Source organism: Silurus meridionalis, chromosome 3 (assembly GCF_014805685.1).
Source record: "Silurus meridionalis isolate SWU-2019-XX chromosome 3, ASM1480568v1, whole genome shotgun sequence".
NCBI lineage: Eukaryota > Metazoa > Chordata > Actinopteri > Siluriformes > Siluridae > Silurus > Silurus meridionalis.
In genome coordinates this window covers 1,537,267-1,556,450 of record NC_060886.1, presented here as the reverse complement: position 1 = coordinate 1,556,450, position 19,184 = coordinate 1,537,267, and the positions used below count along the sequence as shown (strand labels likewise).

At 39.0% G+C, this 19,184-nt stretch overlaps 2 protein-coding genes across 2 annotated transcripts; both read left to right on the top strand.

Annotated features, from left to right (window-relative positions):
* The first annotated feature begins 2,030 nt into the window (after nucleotides 1–2,030).
* LOC124382756 (CD209 antigen-like protein A) lies at nucleotides 2,031–7,749 on the top strand. Its single transcript, XM_046844979.1, has 5 exons — nucleotides 2,031–2,274; nucleotides 2,383–2,676; nucleotides 4,780–4,925; nucleotides 6,683–6,789; nucleotides 7,160–7,749. Exons 1-5 carry the CDS (start codon nucleotides 2,133–2,135, stop codon nucleotides 7,302–7,304), a joined length of 834 nt encoding a protein of 277 aa, XP_046700935.1. The 5' UTR covers nucleotides 2,031–2,132; the 3' UTR covers nucleotides 7,305–7,749.
* A 2,246-nt stretch (nucleotides 7,750–9,995) lies between these two features.
* LOC124382755 (CD209 antigen-like protein A) lies at nucleotides 9,996–18,080 on the top strand. The gene is made up of 5 exons (XM_046844978.1): nucleotides 9,996–10,254; nucleotides 10,355–10,648; nucleotides 10,863–11,008; nucleotides 13,991–14,097; nucleotides 17,688–18,080. The coding sequence occupies exons 1-5, from the start codon at nucleotides 10,110–10,112 to the stop codon at nucleotides 17,827–17,829; spliced, it is 834 nt and encodes a 277-aa protein (XP_046700934.1). The 5' UTR covers nucleotides 9,996–10,109; the 3' UTR covers nucleotides 17,830–18,080.
* The last annotated feature ends 1,104 nt before the right edge of the window (nucleotides 18,081–19,184 follow it).

Sequence of the window (19,184 nt, the reverse complement as noted above, 5' to 3'; positions counted from 1 at the left end):
CTGCCTCCGTTACCTGCCAGACACCTGCCCCTCGTTACCGATTCCCCTATATAAGCTCTCATTCCAATCACACTCATGTCGGACCCACTAGTTGGATATGGTGATCGACCTGGTTCCTGACTGCCAGCATTCCCCACTGCTTGCAACTCCTACCTCCTGTCCTGCGGATTATCACTGTTCTGTGGATCGTACCCATTTCATGAATCGTACCTGTTTCGTGGATTACCCTTTCCATTTCGGATTACACGGGCACATCCCGGTTCGTAAAGCTCTCTGTCCTCTGTTTATGTACTGAATTCTTCAATAAACATGATAGAGTTACTTCCACTTTCGACTTGTGGTTGCTACCCTGATGTTAATTTTTAAAGAGATGCAACACATTTGCAGTGTGTGAAAACACAATTTGCATATATCCTGTTGGCAATCTTGTTTAATGTATGTCAGTATAAAATAACCTTAGTATGTTCTCTCTGTTATGTCTCTTTCTCACTTATCTGACAGTTTATCTTTGTTCCTGGGTGACAGAAAACGTATGTTTTCTGGTGTTAATTGAACCATTATTACCTAAATAAATACATGTTCATTAGCAGCAGGGGCAGTGTTTAAACAGGATAAAAATATAGAGACAAATCACTGGCTATGGATTCTTATAGTAACATAGTAAATACTATCGTCATGTGCATGTGAAATATCTCAGTCAGATTGAGCTGAATTGCTGGACTGGGTTGGGGTTTGTGGTTATGGTGTAAAGTGTTTCGGTTTTTAATTTGCACTTCATTCAGTGGAAGACATTACCACACCAGGGACGATTAGCGTATGTTTTCTGTAACACATTATATGGTTAGATCTGTGAGAAAAGACATATGTAGCATATCATTTTAGATAACGTTAAGCAGTAAGAAAATTAAATCAAGATTATTAAGATTATGCAGTGCATACTTTTGTGTAGCTCTTTAAAAAACTCCTAATACATCTTTATCTCTAGGTGCCTTATTCAAACTTCAGTTCAGTTCTAAGATCTGCTCCAAGTTCCAGTTCAGCACAAGGCCTTGATACATACAGTATGTTGCTGTTAAAATAATTAGCACTTTAAGAATAATGAGAATTACATTTACAGAAGCATATTTTAAAAATGAGATTAGAAAGTCATTTTATATGTGAATATGTGCATGTTTCCTGGTCGGCGGCCATCTTGCCATTTTTGCTGCGCCACCCGGTATTTAAGGACACCAATGACATTAACCCACAGCCAGATTATCTCATCGGCTTTGCTTACCCCTGAGATCGTTCCTGCCCTCCTGCTAGATCTGGTTTCTGTTTCCCAAACTTATCTCTGATCCCTGTTTCTGCCCTGCCTCCCCACTTAACTGGTTCGGACTTTGTTTTTAGGATTTTGGTTTATGCTCTGCTTGCCGTGCTTGATCTTTGAACTGTTCCTGGATTTAATTTCTGCCTCCGCCTGTATTGCCCTGCATTCTGGTATTTTGTTAAGGACTGATTTTGTACTGCCATTTTACTTTGGCTCTTACTGCTCAGTTTTCTACTGTTCCTGAATCAGTTACACTCTCTCACTAGCTGCCAGTGTTTTGGATTGCTCTTTTTTTTGCTACCTTACTCATTAAAGATTGCTTTATGTTTAACTCTGTCTGCGTCCTGCATTTGGCTCCTTCCAGCCAGTCCATGACAGGTGCAGGATGATAGAAATATAAGCATTGAATTTTAATAATACTCAGTTGAAGTAGAAATATGTAAATACAAATCTTAAGTGTATTAGAAATGAAAGTACAGTTACTAGTCTGAGGCAATGTTTATGGTGTAGACTATAAAACACTTTTAATGCATCTGCATAATGAGTATAAATGTAAAGCTTTGACAGATAATTTATGCAAAATAGTAGCAGTGTTTACTGAGAGTCTGAAGTGTGAAGTCGCTCTTATTGGCCTTCTAAAGCAGTCTATATAAAGCGTCTATATAAAAAAAAAAAGATGACACTTTAACTTCCTTTTTTTTTTTAACAAAAGCCACAAACTTTATATCTGAGCTGGAGGCTGCAGTGGGGAGTGTAAAGAGCTTCGTATTAAACAGATTGTAGTTATATTATAGGACTGAAGTTTAAGTGTATTTAAGGAGAAATGAGTAAATCAGTTTATGGAAACTCAAGATTTTCTAGAGGATATCTAGAGGATAGCACTCAACCACATGAAGATATCTACATGAATCAAGATGCAACAGAAATGCAAATGACTACAAGCAAAAAAACGACTATGAGCTCAGGTATGTTCATACGTTCACTTTTACACTCAGACAATTTTACTTGATGAAACTCAACATATTAATTCACCATGTGTAGATAATATATACAGTATGAATCACTTTCTTTAGAACAAAACAGCTCTGGATGCAGATGTTACAGACTGGCTGTGGTGTGTCTGATGATGCTGGTGGTTCTCTTGCTGGCTGCCATCGCAATACTGTGGTTCAAGCTGACCACAGAGAAAGACCAGATACACACCAGTTATAACAGCATGACTACAAAGAGAGACCAGTTACAGACCATTTACAACAATCTGACGGCTGAGGAGGAACTGTTAAAGAACAATTTCACAAGTGTTGCTAAAGAAAGAGACCAGCTGCAGAGGAAAACAGATGAACTCCAGAAAAATATTTTTCAACTGAGTATGTGATTATTTGTTCAGAATGTTCAATATTTTAAACTAATTAACACAAATATTAATTCACAGTGTCCATCTCTGATCCTGCAGTGGGTTAAAACACTGGTTATGTAAAGCATGTACTTGTGGTTTTTTAGCAAAATAGATAACCTCCAGGGGCAGTATTTAAATGGTTAAAAACCTTTTGTATTATGTTTTATTTCCAACAATAAAATAACCCTTATGGGTGTCCAGTCAATATTATACAGTGAGTGTTAGTTTTGTGGAGCCCTGCCTAGCCTTTCCTCAGATTTGATTAGGAACAGCCCACCCTCCTGAATCTTAAAGGGGTCTTAAACTAGGCTCATGCCTTTCCATTGCACCATATTTTTTTAATCATTATTTGTCATGTTAGCAACACTTGTCCAATGGGAACTTTGGGACTTCCTATTGATGAAGGATATATTTTGGTGCCCAACTTTTATATGTCAAGGGTAGTCAGAACTCTGTATGAGTAGGAGAGCATGACAGAACTTGTGTGGGTGCCTGGCTTATGAGGCAAATTGGCAATTTGAAGATTATGTCTAGCCAATACATTTTGTAGTTTTGGTTTCTGATTATGAGCATGTTCTCTTCTCTCCTGGTCTTAAAGTATACCCCTGATATGTAATGTAGGTCCTGCAGAGTTGATTGCATTCGGATTCTTTTGTTTAATTTGCACTGCCAGCCTTCAGTCAGATAATCCATAATCTTAATCAATAGGGGTTTGCCCTGCATCCTGCCCTAGGTAGTACCCTGCCACAAGTAAGGTTTAGACCATTTTATTCACAAAAGAATATGTAGATGTGGATTGGAATATTGCATTAATGCCAACCATTTTGTAATTAACTGCATGTGTGCACCTGCTATGACTGTCAAGGTAGTGATGATTTTATTTCCATTATTATTATTTCCATTATTTCCAATATACCATTCAACTGCCTGAGCTCTTATGTAGGTGTACGTTGTGTTCAACTAATTTTAGGCCAAAGAGGTCAGACAGGAGTCTCCATGGACTATGATATTGTTATTTGTGGCAAGAGTGGGGGCAGGTGGAGAAGAGTCTGGAGAGGTGGAGGTACATGCTGTAGAGAAGGGGAATAAAAGTCAGTAGGAGTAAGACAGAGTGCATGTGCATAAATGAGAGGGAGGGCAGTGGAGGGGTGCGGTTGCAGGGAGAAGAGGTGGAGAAGGTGGAGGAGTTCAGGTACCTGGGGTCAACAGTGCAAAGTAATGGAGAGTGTGTTAGAGATATGAAGAAAAGCATGCAGGCAGGGTGGAGTGGGTGGAGAAGAGTGATAGCAGGAGTGATTTGTGATAGAAGAGTATCTGTGAGAGTGAAAGGGAAAGTTTATAGGACTGTGGTGAGACCTGAGATGTTGTATGGATTAGAGACAGTGGCAATGAGTAAAAGACAGGGGGTGGAGCTGGAGGTAGCAGAGCTGAAGATGTTGAGGTTTTTGTTGGGAGTGACAACGATGGACAGGATTAAAAATAAGTTTATTAGAGGGACATCGCATGTAGTACGTTTTGGAGACAAGGTGAGGGAGGTGTGATTGAGATGGTTTGGACATGTGCAGAGGGGTATATCAGTAGGAGAATGCTGAGGATGGAGCCACCAGGAAGGAGGAAAAGAGAAAGACCAAGGAGGAGGTCTATGGATGTGGTGAAGGGAAACATGCAGGTGGTTTGAAAGAGGCAGATGTAGAGGACAGGGGAGTATGGAGACGGATGACAGACCCCTAATGGGAGAAGCTGAAAGAAGAAAAAGAAGATAATGATTGACAACCAGTAGTAGAGGATGCTGTCCATATAAGAAAGGCCATGATGAGAAGTAGGAGTTGATTTGTTTCTGGTGTGGGTTTTCCTCTGCTTCAACCAGAATTTGATAAACCCTTTTCTCTCAATGGAAACATGCATATACAACTAGAATAGTTATATATAATAACTGAGAACTTAGTTTAAACACTTTCCCTGGTCATTAGGAGCGAGGAACTAGAACTTAAATAAAAATATTTATTTGATGAAATATTTTGTGGTTATGATGCTGTGTTGTTATTAAAGTAATTTTAATGTTCTGTGCATACAGAGAATAATATTAACACACCAGGATGGAGATACTTCAGCTTCAGTATTTACTACATCTCAACTGAGAAGAAGAGCTGGAGTGAGAGCAGACAAAACTGCAAGGAGAAAGGAGCAGACCTGGTGATCATAAATAACAGAGAGGAACAGGTAAAAAAAATAAAAAATAAAGAGAGAAACCAAAACTTAATTAAAGACTCAAGAGATTTGTAGATGTAGATTGTAGTAGCTCTTTTCCTGCTCCTCCTGGTTTCCAGCTTTAATTTAGCATATGTTTATTCTGTCATTGGATTCTATGGTTTTTTTTTTTAGGTGTTTATACATTTTTGGACAGTGGTAATCTTTGCTCTACTCCTTGCTCTTATTAAAGACCGTTAATATGTATCCTTCGGCATCCTGCATTTGGGTCCTTCCAGTCACACATCCTGACAGAATAATCTGGACCAATTATGGATCCAATGTCCCGAGCTTAGCCGCCGCTTCACCGCCATCGAATACCCCCGCGAGGTCCCCAACACGTCTTTTCTGGGATTCATCTTTGTGGCGGGGGGCATACAGGATCCAGGCTTTAAAGGAATGGCTCAAACCCTTCTCTAGAAATAAGCTATGTTCCTGGGGTTTGTCAACTTTTATTGGCGGTTTATCTGAGTTTACAGTTTGGTAGCTGCTCCTCATCACCAACTGACCTCCACCCACTGATCGTTTTCGTGGGTACCCTATTCCAACTTTTTGAAGCCAACTTTTGGAAGGAGTTCTTTCTAGGCACCTCGGTCAGCCTCTCCTCTAGGTTCCACCCCCAAACCAATGGCCAGACTGAGAGGCTTAATGAGGAGTTAGAAACCAGACTCTGTGATTCTGTGTTGCTGTGGGTGGAGTACATCGATAATTTGCTGCCTACCACCCTTAACCCTCTGTGCTCCAGGGGCGCCGTATCATGGCTGACCCTGCGCTCTGCCTCCAGCTTTCAAGCAAGCTGGGATATGTTAATAAAGAATTTTACTGTGCTGTTATTTATATGTGACAAATAAAGACTATTCTGTTTCTCGTCTCAGACCTATTTCAGCCTGTTCCTTTGTGGGGTTTTTACGTGTTAATGAGTTTTTAGACAGTGGTAATTGTTGCTCTTATTAAAGACTGCTGATATTTACTGTATCCTTTGGCGTCTTGCAGTTGGGACCTTATAGTCACACATCTTGCATTTGGGACCTTATAGATCATCTAAAAATACATGGTTGGTTTTACAGCCACAAATTCTTTTTTTTTTCGGCTGCTCCCGTTAGAGGTTGCCACAGCGGATCATCTGTCTCCATACTACTCTGTCCTCTACATCTGCCTCTTTTAAACCAACTACCTGCATGTCTTCCCTCAACACTTCCATAAACCTCTTTTTTTTTTGGTCTTCATCTTTTCCTCCTTCCTGATGGCTCCATCCTCAGCATGCTTTTACCGATATACCCCTTGTCCCTCCTCTGCACATGTCCAAACCATCTCAATCATGCCTCCCTCACCTTGTCTCCAAATACTGTCCAATGAAAATCTCAGCATCTTCAGCTCTGCTACCTCCAGCTCCATCCCCTGTCTTTTACTCAAAGCCTCTGTCTCTAAACCATACAACATTGCAGGTCTCACCACAGTCCTATAAACTTTCCCTTTCACTCTGGCAGATACCTTCAATCACTCCTGCTATCACTCTGCACACTCTATTACTTTGCACAGTTGAGCCCAGGTATTTAATAGCAACAAGATAATCTGGGGGAATAATAATTTAAGGCCAGCCTGGAATCTGAAACCTTTATTTTCTTTGTCCAGTTATGTAACCTATCCAATTATCTGCCATAAAATTCAACCCAGTGTCTATCCATTGATGTTTTGTGGATTTGAATGTCTAATTAGTTGTTATTAACCAGGACATTGTTGAAGTGTGGAGAAGAGGAGAGGGTGCTTGGATTGGTGCAAATGATAGAAACAATGAGGGGATCTGGAAATGGGTGGATGGTACAGCAGTGAGTGATGGGTAAGAGACCAATTTGAATTCAAATCAATGTTATTTGTATATCATGTTTAACAATGAATATTGTTCCAAAGTGGCTTTGAAAAATAATAAGTTCATAAAATGTAAATGTATATGTTATTGCCGAAGGTTTAAAGCCTAAAGGTTTATCTCTAATGAGAAAGACTGTAGTGACAGTGACAAACAACTCCTTCTTTACCTCTTGGACCCAACTCTCATTTACCTTTACACAGCCACCCTTTAAAAATCTACAGGTTTTAGGGAGTTGACTTTGAGTTAGTGTGACCAAGGTTAACATAAGTAATAAATAATGAGGCAGACTGATTATTTGGTGGGCTGTTCACTCTTTTCTTTGTTGGTTCTGTTCCTTTAGGTTCTGGAGTAGTGGGGAACCCAACAGCAAAGGTGAAGAGGATTGTGCTGTATCTGGCTATCGGTCTGAACCTGTACCAAACTGGGTTGATATTTCGTGCGATTCCCAGTATATTTGGATCTGTGAGAAGAACATTAATATCTAAAATTACAAAAACATGAATGAATTTATATACTTTATATAGGTAGCACATGAAATACATACATATAAAACATCTTAAACACTCTTGGCGTTTGGAAAATGTATTTTTGTACATTTTTGTCATCCCTTTTGTAAAATTGGCTGAAAGAATTTTTCACCAGTTGAATATTTCTTTTTCACTTTGTGATCCAGTTCATCCCAAAGCAGTTCAACAGGATTTAGTTTGGAAGACTGGTCAGGTCATTAAATCTCATTGATTTCTACAATTTCGTTGTCTTTTATATGTCAATGTATAAGTATTAATCATAAGAATTAAACATATATTTCAACCAATAGGGAGGTTTTACTTTGTATTATCCAAGGGAGGTGTATACTTATACAATCAAAAAGTCCTCTTCTTGTTCAATGTTGTGTCAACACAATAAAATGTTCAAGATATGCTAATCAAATAAAATAAATCTCAGTTGAGCATTCTGTAGTTTTGCACTGTAGTTTCTCAAGCATACACTGGAGTCCTCAGGCACTTTAACTGTGTCATTTTCTATTATTTCAGGAGACAGTTTTATACATAGAGGGTCAGACATTTTTTTACACACACTTTTTACATGTTCGTCTTGAAAGAAATCATTACATGACAGCTGTCTGCCTTGATAACTGTCCACACTTTTTTTTTCCTGTCTTTTACTCAATGCCACTGTCTCTAATCCATACAAATTCGCAGGTCTCACCACAGTCCTATAAACGTTCCCTTTCACTCTCACAGATACTCTTCTATCACAAATCAGTCCTGCTATCACTCTTCTCCACCCTTTCCACCCTGCCTGCACTCTTTTCTTCACTTCTCTAACACACTCTTCATTACTTTGCACTGTTGACCCCAGGTACCTAAACTCCTCCACCTTCTCCACCTCTTCTCCCTGCAACCGCACCCCTCCACTGCCCTCCCTCTCATTCACACATGTACTCTGTCTTACTCCCACTGACGTTGATGGCAACATCATCTGCAAACATCATTGTCCACTAAGACTCCTGTCTGACCTCGTCCGTCAACCTGTCCATCACCCCTGCTCAGAGCCGATCCTTGATGCAGTCCAACCTCCACCCTGAACCAGTCTGTCGTTCCTACTGCACACTTCACTGCTGTCACACTGTCCTCATACATGTCCTGCACCACCCTGACATACTTCTCTGACACACCTGACTTCCTCATACAATACTACAACTCCTCTCTCCACCCTGTTGTACGCTTTCTCTAAATCCACAAACACACAATGCAACTCCTTCTGACCTTCTCTATTCTTCTGATCAATATTCCCTAAGCAAATAAGGCGTCTGTGGTGCTCTTCCTCAGCATGAAACCATACTGTTGCTCACAGATGGTCACCTCTTCTCTCAGCCTGGCTTCCACTACACTTTCCAATAACTTCATGGTGTGACTGATCAACTTTATTACCCTGTAGTTACTGCAGGTCTGCACATCTCCCTTATTCTTAAAGATCGGTACCAGCACACTCCTCTATTCTTCAGGCATCCTCTCACCTTCCAAAATCCTGTTAAACAACCTTGTTAATATCCTAACTGAAATCTACTCCTTATAATCAAAGTCATTTCCAACATTAACCACCAGATTCTCACCACATGGATTGTGGATGCTATTTCCTCATCCTATGAGTCCTCTGGTCTCACCACTCCTTTTGAGGTCAGAGCTCACTCTACTCAGAGTGTGGCAGCCTCTAAGGCTTTATCCTCTGGAGTTTCTCTCCAAAACATCTGCAACAATGCAGGCTGGTCCACCCCGCTGACCTTTGTCAGTTTTTATAACCTTGACGTTAGTGCCACTCCTGGCCCTCAGTCCTTCGACCTAGCTGTGCCCATCCACACTATGCAGGGATGGTTGAGTGTGCTGTTATTGGACTCTGGTTCTAAAAGCGTTGTTGGCGTAGTGCAAGTTCCTGAAGGAGAATGTCTCCAGGTTACGTATGTAACCTTGGTTCCCCGATGGAATGAGAGGCTGCATCTCCATGCCACACTGCCTGCATCCTGCAGCAAATCCTTCCCTTTTTAGAAAGGGAAGCCGTTTTTTACTCCATGTGCTTTTTATAGCTTCCTGGTCATGACATCACCCTGCCGGTAATGCCGCGCTTTCCATTGGACTGAAGTACACACATGATTTAGAGCATTGACAATGCGGAAGCATTCCCAAAGCATTATTTCCTTATTCTCTGGGGGAACCATGGTTACATACGTAACCTGGAAATGTTCCTATTTCTTTTGCTACCTCATACTCATAAAAGACTGCTTGATGTTTAACTCTGTCTGCAACCTGCATCTGGGTTCTTCCAGCCAGTCCATGACAGGTGCAGTTAGAAATATAGACATTAAATTTCAATAATGATCAGATGAGGTAAAAATGTGTAAATAAAAATCTTGTGTATTAGAAATGAAAGAACAGTTACCAATCTGAGGCAATGTTTATGGTGGAGACTATAAAACACTTTTAATGCATCTGCATAATGAGTATAAATGTAAAGCTTTAACAGATAATTTATGCAAAATAGTAGCAGTGTTTACTGAGAGTCTGAAGTGTGAAGTCGCTCTTATTGGCCTTCTAAAGCAGTCTATATAAAGCGTCTATATAAAAAAAAAAAAGATGACACTTTAACTTCCTTTTTTTTTTAACAAAAGCCACAAACTTTATATCTGAGCTGGAGGCTGCAGTGGGGAGTGTAAAGAGCTTCGTATTAAACAGATTGTAGTTATATTACAGGGAACGACAGCATTGCTGTAGTTTAAATGTATTTCGGAAGAAATGAGTAAATCAATTTATGGAAACTTAGAAGATGGAAGATCGCGTGATCTAGAGGACAACACAAATTCATATGAAGCAATCTACATGAATGAAAAAACACCAGAAATGCAAATAACTACAAGAAAAAAAGCAAATATGAGCTCAGGTATGTTCATTCATTCACATTTAGACAATTTTACTCGATGCAACTCGAAATATTAATTTCCTGTTTATTGATAACACAGAGTGTTAATCCTTTTCTTTAGAACAAAACAGCTCTGGGTGCAGATGTTACAGACTGGCTGTGGTGTGTCTGATGATGCTGGTGGTTCTCTTGCTGGCTGCCATCGCAATACTGTGGTTCAAGCTGACAACAGAGAAAGACCAGATACACACCAGTTATAACAACATGACTACACAGATAGACCAGTTAGAGACCAGTAACTACAAGCTGACTGCTGAGGAGGAACAGTTAAAGACCAATTGCACAATTGTTGCAAAAGAAAGAGAACAGCTGCAGAGGAAAACAGATGAACTCCAGAAAAAGCTTTTTCAGCTGAGTATGTGATTATTTGTTCAGAAGTACACTTGATTACTTCATAAGAGTTCATGCCATCAGTTTATACATTTATTTATATTCAATTAAATTGAATTTAAATTCATGTTCAGGATACGATGAGACACAGTAAAAAATAGATGTTGGGGATTCAGTCTGTGGTTATAACAAAGTGCTGTTTTTAAAGAGTTTGTGTTTTTAATATGTGCTCTGTGCAGAGACAGACATTAACACACCAGGATGGAGATACTTCAACTCCAGTATTTACTACATCTCTACTGTGAAGAAGAGCTGGAGCAAGAGCAGCCAGGACTGTAAGGAAAGAGGAGCAGACCTGGTGATCATAAACAGCAAAGAGGAACAGGTAATAAACAAAATCAATAGAGAGAAAACTATTTATATAAATTTAGATTTTTAAATTTTTCTTACACTAAATGCATTTCATATTGTTACATATCTTATTTCTACTATAAGATTTATATAATCTTATACATTATCACAGATATTATCACTCAAATAGAAGTTCATAAATATAGCCAGAGACAAAACAACTATAAATTATAAATATAAATAAATGATAAAAAAATATATAAATTATTTGTACACTAAAATTACTGGAGCAATCATTTTCTGTAATGTTAAAAGTGGAATTCTTTCTGTCGTTAAATCAGATCACTTGTAATTATATAAAGCTTAAAAAAATTGTCACAAAATTCAATTAAGTTCATTTTTTTGTATAGCGCTTTTAACAATGAACATTGTCTCAAAGCAGCTTTTCACAGATAATGTGGTGATAAAAAATTAATGTTTTATTTTTTTATATACCATATTTTCTGGACTATAAGCTGCTACTGTTTTTCCATGCTTTGAACCCCGCGGCTTAATGAAGCTGCTAATTTATGGATTTTTCCTGGGTTTTTCCCGTTTTCACAAGCTTTAATCCAAAAAACTGAACCCCATAACATTAGACCAATCAAATTGCTGAAATGGGTTTAGGTTACCCAATGAAATTCTTTATATTAAATCGGGTACGCTCCCACTGAATTGGGCCACACCATATTATAAATATGGATGATGTTCCTCTGACGTTTGACCTGCCGCTCACTCGGACTGTCAACAGGAAAGGAGAATCATTCGTCATGCTAAAAACAACCGGGCATAAAAAAACGCATAAAATTCAGTGGGTGCTGCTTATATTAGGGTGCGTTTAATAGTCCGGAAATTACGGTACCTATACTTTATAAGTGTAAGTTTGTCCCTGATGAGCAAGCCTGATGAAACTCCCTGAGATGGGATAAGAAAGAAACATTGAAAGGAACAAGACTCAAGAGGGAACCTCATCCTCATCTGGGTTGCACCAAATGTCCATTTATTGCAGATACAAAGCAAGTTATTCAATTATTACATTTGATTCCTAATGTGTAAAACAGAGGTGGCAGTGTAAGGTGGGAGAATAATAGAAAAACTCCAAGAAACCTGTAGAGGAACTAGGCTCATCTTGGTAAAACCAGAACAAAACATTTGATGTCATTTTTCACTCTTAACAGAGCACACTTAAGATTAACACTGCTGAGTGTGCTAAAAAATCAACACAAACATTAGTTCCCTTTGAGTTTTTTATAGCTTTAAATCTGTAGTAGGCAAATTAGGTCATGCAATCAAATCGAAACTATTAGAAAAAGATGTCCATGTTCACCAAAACAATTTATGTGTAAACTCTAACCCCTAGGTCCTAGACTTACAGTATATATTTATATATACAGTTGTGTTCAAAATTATTCAACCCCCACTGAAATTGATTGTTTTGGTCGGTTTGACATTGATTATGATCATTCAGTCATCCTGCTTACAATTAAATCAAAGAGGCACGTGTAGGTCAGACAAATATAACATAACATTTATAATGAAATAACCACAAATGTCTTTTCTGAGCTCACATCATTATCAGTTTTATTCAACCCCCAAGTGACATTCAATCTTAGTACTTAGTACAACATCCTTTTACAGTAATAACAGCTTTTAAACGTGAAGCATAGCTTGACACAAGTGTCTTGCAGCGATCTACGGGTATCTTCGCCCATTCATCATGGGCAAAAGCCTCCAGTTCAGTCACATTCTTAGGCTTGCGCACTGCAACTGCTTTCTTTAAGTCCCACCAGAGGTTCTCAATCGGATTTAAGTCTGGTGACTGCGATGGCCACTTCAAAATGTTCCAGCCTTTAATCTGCAACCATGCTCTAGTGGACTTGGAGGTATGCTTGGGATCATTGTCCTGTTGAAAGGTCCAACGTCTTCCAAGCCTCAGGTTTGTGACGGACTGCATCACATTGTCATCCAATATCTCCTGGTACTGAAGAGAATTCATGGTACCTTGCACACGCTGAAGCTTCCCAGTACCTGCAGAAGAAAAACAGCCCCAAAGCATGATTGACCCCCCCGCCATGCTTCACAGTAGGCAAGGTGTTCTTTTCTTCATAGGCCTTGTTCTTCCTCCTCCAAACATAATACAGAATACAATTACAAATGTACACTAAATTCCCTAAAACCATTTACAGCATTGGGGGTTGAATAATTTTGAACACAACTGTATATATATATATATATATATATATATATATATATATATATATATATATATATATATATAGATCCTAGACTTATATATACTGCGACTACACTCGAGTCCCAAACACTAATTGTAGTCAACCTGCATGTTTTGATAGAACGAGGATCAGTGGACCTCAAATCAAGTCATGTGAATGGTGTGTATTTATCCCTGATTATGAAGACTGGGGTGACTGGGAAGGAAAAAGGGAAGGAAAAAATCCCTTAGATGTTGTGAGGAAGAAACCTTGAGAGGACCCAGACATTGATTATAGTCTTTAAACAATACAGAACACTGGACAGTGAGAACTAACATGAGCACTGGAATGTAAGACTAAACATTTGCTCCGGTACTGTGGCAAGAGTTTTTTTTTATTATCATTATTATCAATGCAGGGTAGTGTGGATAAAATAGGGGTGATGTGGTCATATCTCCTTGTTCTAATAAGAACTCATCTGCTGGATTGGTGACTAACTGGAGCATGTTAATGCATCTACTTAAACATGTGGCCAGTCAGCCAGTAGTGTATGTAGGGTTTTATATTAACATACAGAAACTTCCAGTGGAGATTTTTAAATTCTTAATTAAATCATTTATTGATTAATAAAAAGAAAATTTTAAATTTACTGCTGGACAATTTTAAGTTAGCACTTTCCCACTGTATCCAGCTCTGAAAATGAAAAGTTTTTCTAAAATAAATGAATTTACTAGAATGTCTAATCAGTTGTTATTCCTCAACAGGAATTTGTTGGTTTGTGGAGAAGAGGTGAAAATACTTGGATTGGTGCGAGTGACAGAGACAAGGAAGGAGTCTGGAAATGGGTAGATGGAACGGCAATCACTAATAAGTAAGGATGAATTTGGTCAGTGTTTGCTCTTAGAGGAATCTCACATTTTTTATAGTGCTTGCAAATTTTGCTACCTTTTAAATACAGCTTAGTGTAGTCACACCTCTGCTTATACTTTCTCTAACATTTCACGTGAAACCCGGAATTTGTGGTTTGAGCCCATTCCTGATATGCTGATTTACACCCCTTTCATTTTTGCACCTTAACATCTCTTGTTATGCACCAACCGTAAAGAATTAAAAAAAAGCAGACTGTAAGCAAAAATAACAATTTGACATAGATCTAGTCTCCTGTCCAAATTCTTACCTAAACTGGCTACCGCAACGACTGCTATCTACAAGCTTTAGCTGTAAAGTTTGATCCATGCCACAATTTTTTCACTACTAAACTTGCTGTTGTTTTCTGCTCTCTGTGCTTCTACACCAGGAGTGTCCAACCCGTGGCTGGTTTTATGCGGCTCTTACGTTCATATCGAAGTTTGTGTTTGTTTGTTTTTTTAAAGTGCGTGTTCGCTTCGCTTGAGTTCAATACGGTTAAAAACTTAAATGAGCTTGTCCCTACTGGGAAACTTTGCGGTATATCAGACGAAACACAATTGTAATGATGCAATAAAAAGCGCAGCCAGCACACGGTTATCTGGATAAGAGCAACATATCTGCGGTGTGCGGATAGCGATTTGAAAAACATGCAATGCTGAAATTTCAAGAGGGGGAAGAGGGAAGAGTTTCTCCAAGTCGGGTTTAATTTAAAAAAAGTAAAGTCAATCTGAGCATGCGCACTCCGTCTGTAGAGGACGTTTTTGAAAAGGCAGGAAAGTTTTCCAGTGATGGTGCCAAGGCAAAAGGCATAACACAAAAAAATTATGGATTTCAATGACTTTTGAATTAAATTTTTATTTCGGTGCATCCCTAAAATATTATCGTTGGTGTGGCCCTCTGACACAATTCAGGTTTCTCATGTGGCCCCTTGTAAAAAATAATTGCCCACCCCTGCGGTATATTCATCTCACGCACATGCGCATTTGACGAAAATACCGTATTGAACTCAAGCGAAGTGAACACGCATATAAAAAAAACACAAACAAAGTCCTTGTTTTCTACCCTGAAACACGTGAAATCAAAGCATCGATCTGTTCTGACTGACACACGTGAAAGAATTGCTTCGAGTGGCAACAACGGAATACGAGGCAGATTTGAAGGGGACTGTCCAAGGCAAGGAATGCCAAAAGTCCCACTAAGTAACATGCATAGTAAAAGAAAAACTATTGTAAATTATTATATTTTTGTTTGTAACTTGGTTAAACTAAGAGTTTGTGTGTGTGTGTGTGAGGCAGTGCAGTGTTCATTGTTAAAAATGACTGTCCTGTGGTCTTAGAACTGTAGGAGTCAATTTCTGTCATTATGTTGGTGTGTGACATTTACAATAAATCTGGCTGAGCAGAGGTGTGTGTGTGTGTTAGAGGAAGGGATGGGTGATGTTCATGTGTGCCCATGTGTATGATGTGGCTCTTTGCGGTAACACAGTAAAAAATGTGGCTCTCGGTCTCTGACTGGTTGGCCACCCCTGTTCTACACTTTACAGACTAAAGTATTAGAACGATCTGCAGATTTTTAATCAAACCACTACACCTATGCTTTCTCCTACAAAGGCTATGAAACAGGCTTCCAATTATTACTTGGGTCTAACTAATGCCTTTCAAATAATCTTCTTTTCTCAGACACAGTCAGTGTTTAAGTTTCCGTTGAAAACATTTATTTAGTCAAACATTTGTCAGTATGATTTTCTTAGGTAAAAGTGCAGATCTAAAGGGATCCTGGTGTATAGAGTTTTGCTGAACTGGGATGTTTGGATTTTATCATCCCCATTGTCAAACATTCACTTAGGTTTTTTGGCTGTGATGTGTTGGGCTGTTAAACTCCATCATATCTATGTTACCTTCTGGTAGACCTTTTACTTATGCTGTCATATAGAGTATAATATCTTTTAGGTTCTGAAACTGATCCTGTTCTTTTCTACTTTCTGGACCTTCTTGGTTTATACCGACACCCTACCTTTGGATGGTGTTCTCTTTTAATGGGGAAAACTGGAGTGCTGTAGTTTTTTCTTAACTTTCTTGATAGCGCAAATGCGTCACTCTCACTTCCGGGTCACAAAGTGAGTTTCTAGGTCAGTGGCCATCTTGACTTTCACTTTTCTGGGACTAAGTAGATCTCAGTTCTTTCATGCCAAATGGCCTCTTCATCTCCCTGTGTTTTGAGAGTCTATTCCCCCCCTGCAATTTGGAATGTTACTCTGTTGCTGGCTCTGCCTGGTCTTGTTTCTAAGACAGCATCATGAGCCACACCTCCCCCCTTCTGAACGGTTCGTGGGGAACCAGAACCATGTTGTGTATTGCTCATGCAGTGTGAAATGCTTTTGGCTTTTTGGTGAAGAGCTTCAGCCATCCTCTTTTCCTGCTAAACCTTGGAGCATTCAGTCAAGTGTTGGCTTTGCCTGACAGAAAAGATAAGTTATTGGCAGTGCCATTTGGTGATCTGAGCCTGGAGAGGCATGATAATCCTGGGGTACGGTAAGAAAAGGAAAGTGCCAGTGGCGGACACAGCGGGGCTTGAGGCGAATTGCCACTGGGTGGAACCTGTGATAGTCCTGCTGCTAGTGGAGTCAGTGCTGTTAGTTGCAACTAGTAAGAATAAAAAATATTTAGCTCATCTGCTAGAGAAGTGTCCGCATTCACCATTCTACAGGACGGTGTTTTAAAGTCTGTGATCATTTTCAGTCCCTGCTACAGACACCTAGAGGGTTTTAGGATGGGGGAATTTGTTTGGTAAAGCACTCATAGTTTGTCCACTTTAACAGAGAAACACATTGAGCTGTATCTTGGCTTTGCTATTTAAGTCAAACTTCAGTGATTGAAGATTTCCCACAGCGAGGAGTTTGCAGGGGTTCTCTATTTGAGCTGGTACAATAAACTGTCTATTTACTGAGCCACGTCTCATTTTGTGGTCATGTTTATTCTTTTTCACTTTTTTATTTTGCTTTCATTTTCTTGCTTCTCACTCTTGTTTTGCATATGTTCTTTGCCAAATGACAAACTGTTGCCTGTTTAACTGTTACCTTTCCGCCTGCTGATTTGGATTATCTGCCTGTTGATAAACACTCTGTTATGGATTACAAGGCTTCAGAAACTGGGAGTAAAGCAAGGTGAAGTTTATTGATCTTAACAGAGCAAACAAAGAAGTATCAGAGAAGGGAGTGCTGGAAATAATGAACTTAGCTGAAGAGAGGTCCTCGAGAAGGGTAGCGAGGAAACCGGGAAACAGTGGGGAACGCAAGATACTGTGGGAAGTCCTAGTAATCTGAGGTATGTATACTGTAGATCGAACAGCGAGTGAAGGGGAGAGAGATCTTTCAAATGATGATCGATTAAGGAAAAACAGGTGATTAGTAGGAGGGAGAGGCTGAGCGGGAGTGTTAGAGAGGGGCGTGGCTGGTGGTTCTCTAAAACACTCAAACAACACATGCTTCCTCTCTCAATTTTGTGCATTTTTTCATAAATAAAAGAACATTGAAGCCCGGTTCTCTTCTTTCAGGTTCTGGAGCAAGGGGGAACCCAACAATGTCGGGGATGAGGACTGTGCAGTGTCTGGCTATCATACTGAGCTTGAAAATTGGTATGATGTTTTGTGTAATAGGGAATTTATTTGGATCTGTAAGAAAATAATTAATATGTAAAATGTTGTATATGATTGAAAAACATTAATTTAGGATCATACTGGTGGAGAGAGAAAACAAGTGAAATTCCAACCAGTTTCTCTGAAAAGTTTAATAATGCTAATGATTTTGATTTTTGTATAGCGATTTTAACAATGGACATTGTCTCGAAACAGCTTTACACTGGCAATTAAGAATAAAAAAGATGTTCTTTAAAAGTGTAAGTTTGTCCCTGATGAACAATCCGGTGGTGACCGTGGCAAGGAAAAACTTCCTAAGATGGCATAAGGAAGAAACCTTGAGAGGAACCAGACTCAAGAGGGAACCTCATCCTCATAATGATGATGATTATTTTTTTTTTTAATTATGATTATAATGATGATTATTATCATTAGTATTACTGATATTTGTGACACACATTATGATCTTATGATTCATATTTTAACTTTTATGAAGAATCTTAACCTTTTAAAATCAGACTTTATATAATTCTACAGTAAATGTTCAAGATTTTGCCTTAAATTAAAGTGTCAATGAATCTAAAAACAATAAATATGTGTCGCTATGAATGACCCTGTCAGAAATTATTTTAGTTTAAAGAAGAACTGTTGTTAATGCGGGTACATCACAACAAAACACTAAAGATGAGAATATTGATATTAAAAACCCTATATTGGGATTTCTATCTAGCTGCCAGCATTCCGTTACGTGGCAAGCAGGGGTTTTACTAATGTTCTATTTAGCCAATTTTTTTTGCATAACTTTGCTACATACGGATTACCACACCCATAAACCTCCTCCTTGGTCTTTCTCTTTTCCTCCTTCTTGGTGGTTCCCTCCTCAGATTTCTTCAACCGATATACCCCATGTCCTTCCTCTGCACATGTCCAAACCATCTCAATCTCACCTCCCTCATCTTGTCCACAAAACATCCTACATGCGCTGTCCCTCTAATAAACTGATTCTACCTCTTGTCTTTTACTCAATGCCACTGTCTCTAAACCATACAACATCTAAGGTCTCACCACAGTTTTATAAACATTACCTTTTACAATCACACTCTTCTCCACCCACTCCACCCTGCCTGCACTCTTTTCTTCACTTCTCTAACACACTTTTCATTACTTTGTACTGTTGACCCCAGGTATCTGAACTCCTCCACCTTTTCCACCTCTTCTCCCTGCAACCGCACCCCTCCACTGCCCACCCTCCCATTCACACACTTGCACAACCCCAAATAAAAAGAAAAATATTAGGACAATGTGCCAAATGTAAATAAAAAGCTAAATGTAACAATTGCAAATCTCATGAATTCATCTTCTATTCATAATAAAATAAAAATATATCAAATATTTAAACTGAGAATATTTCAAATT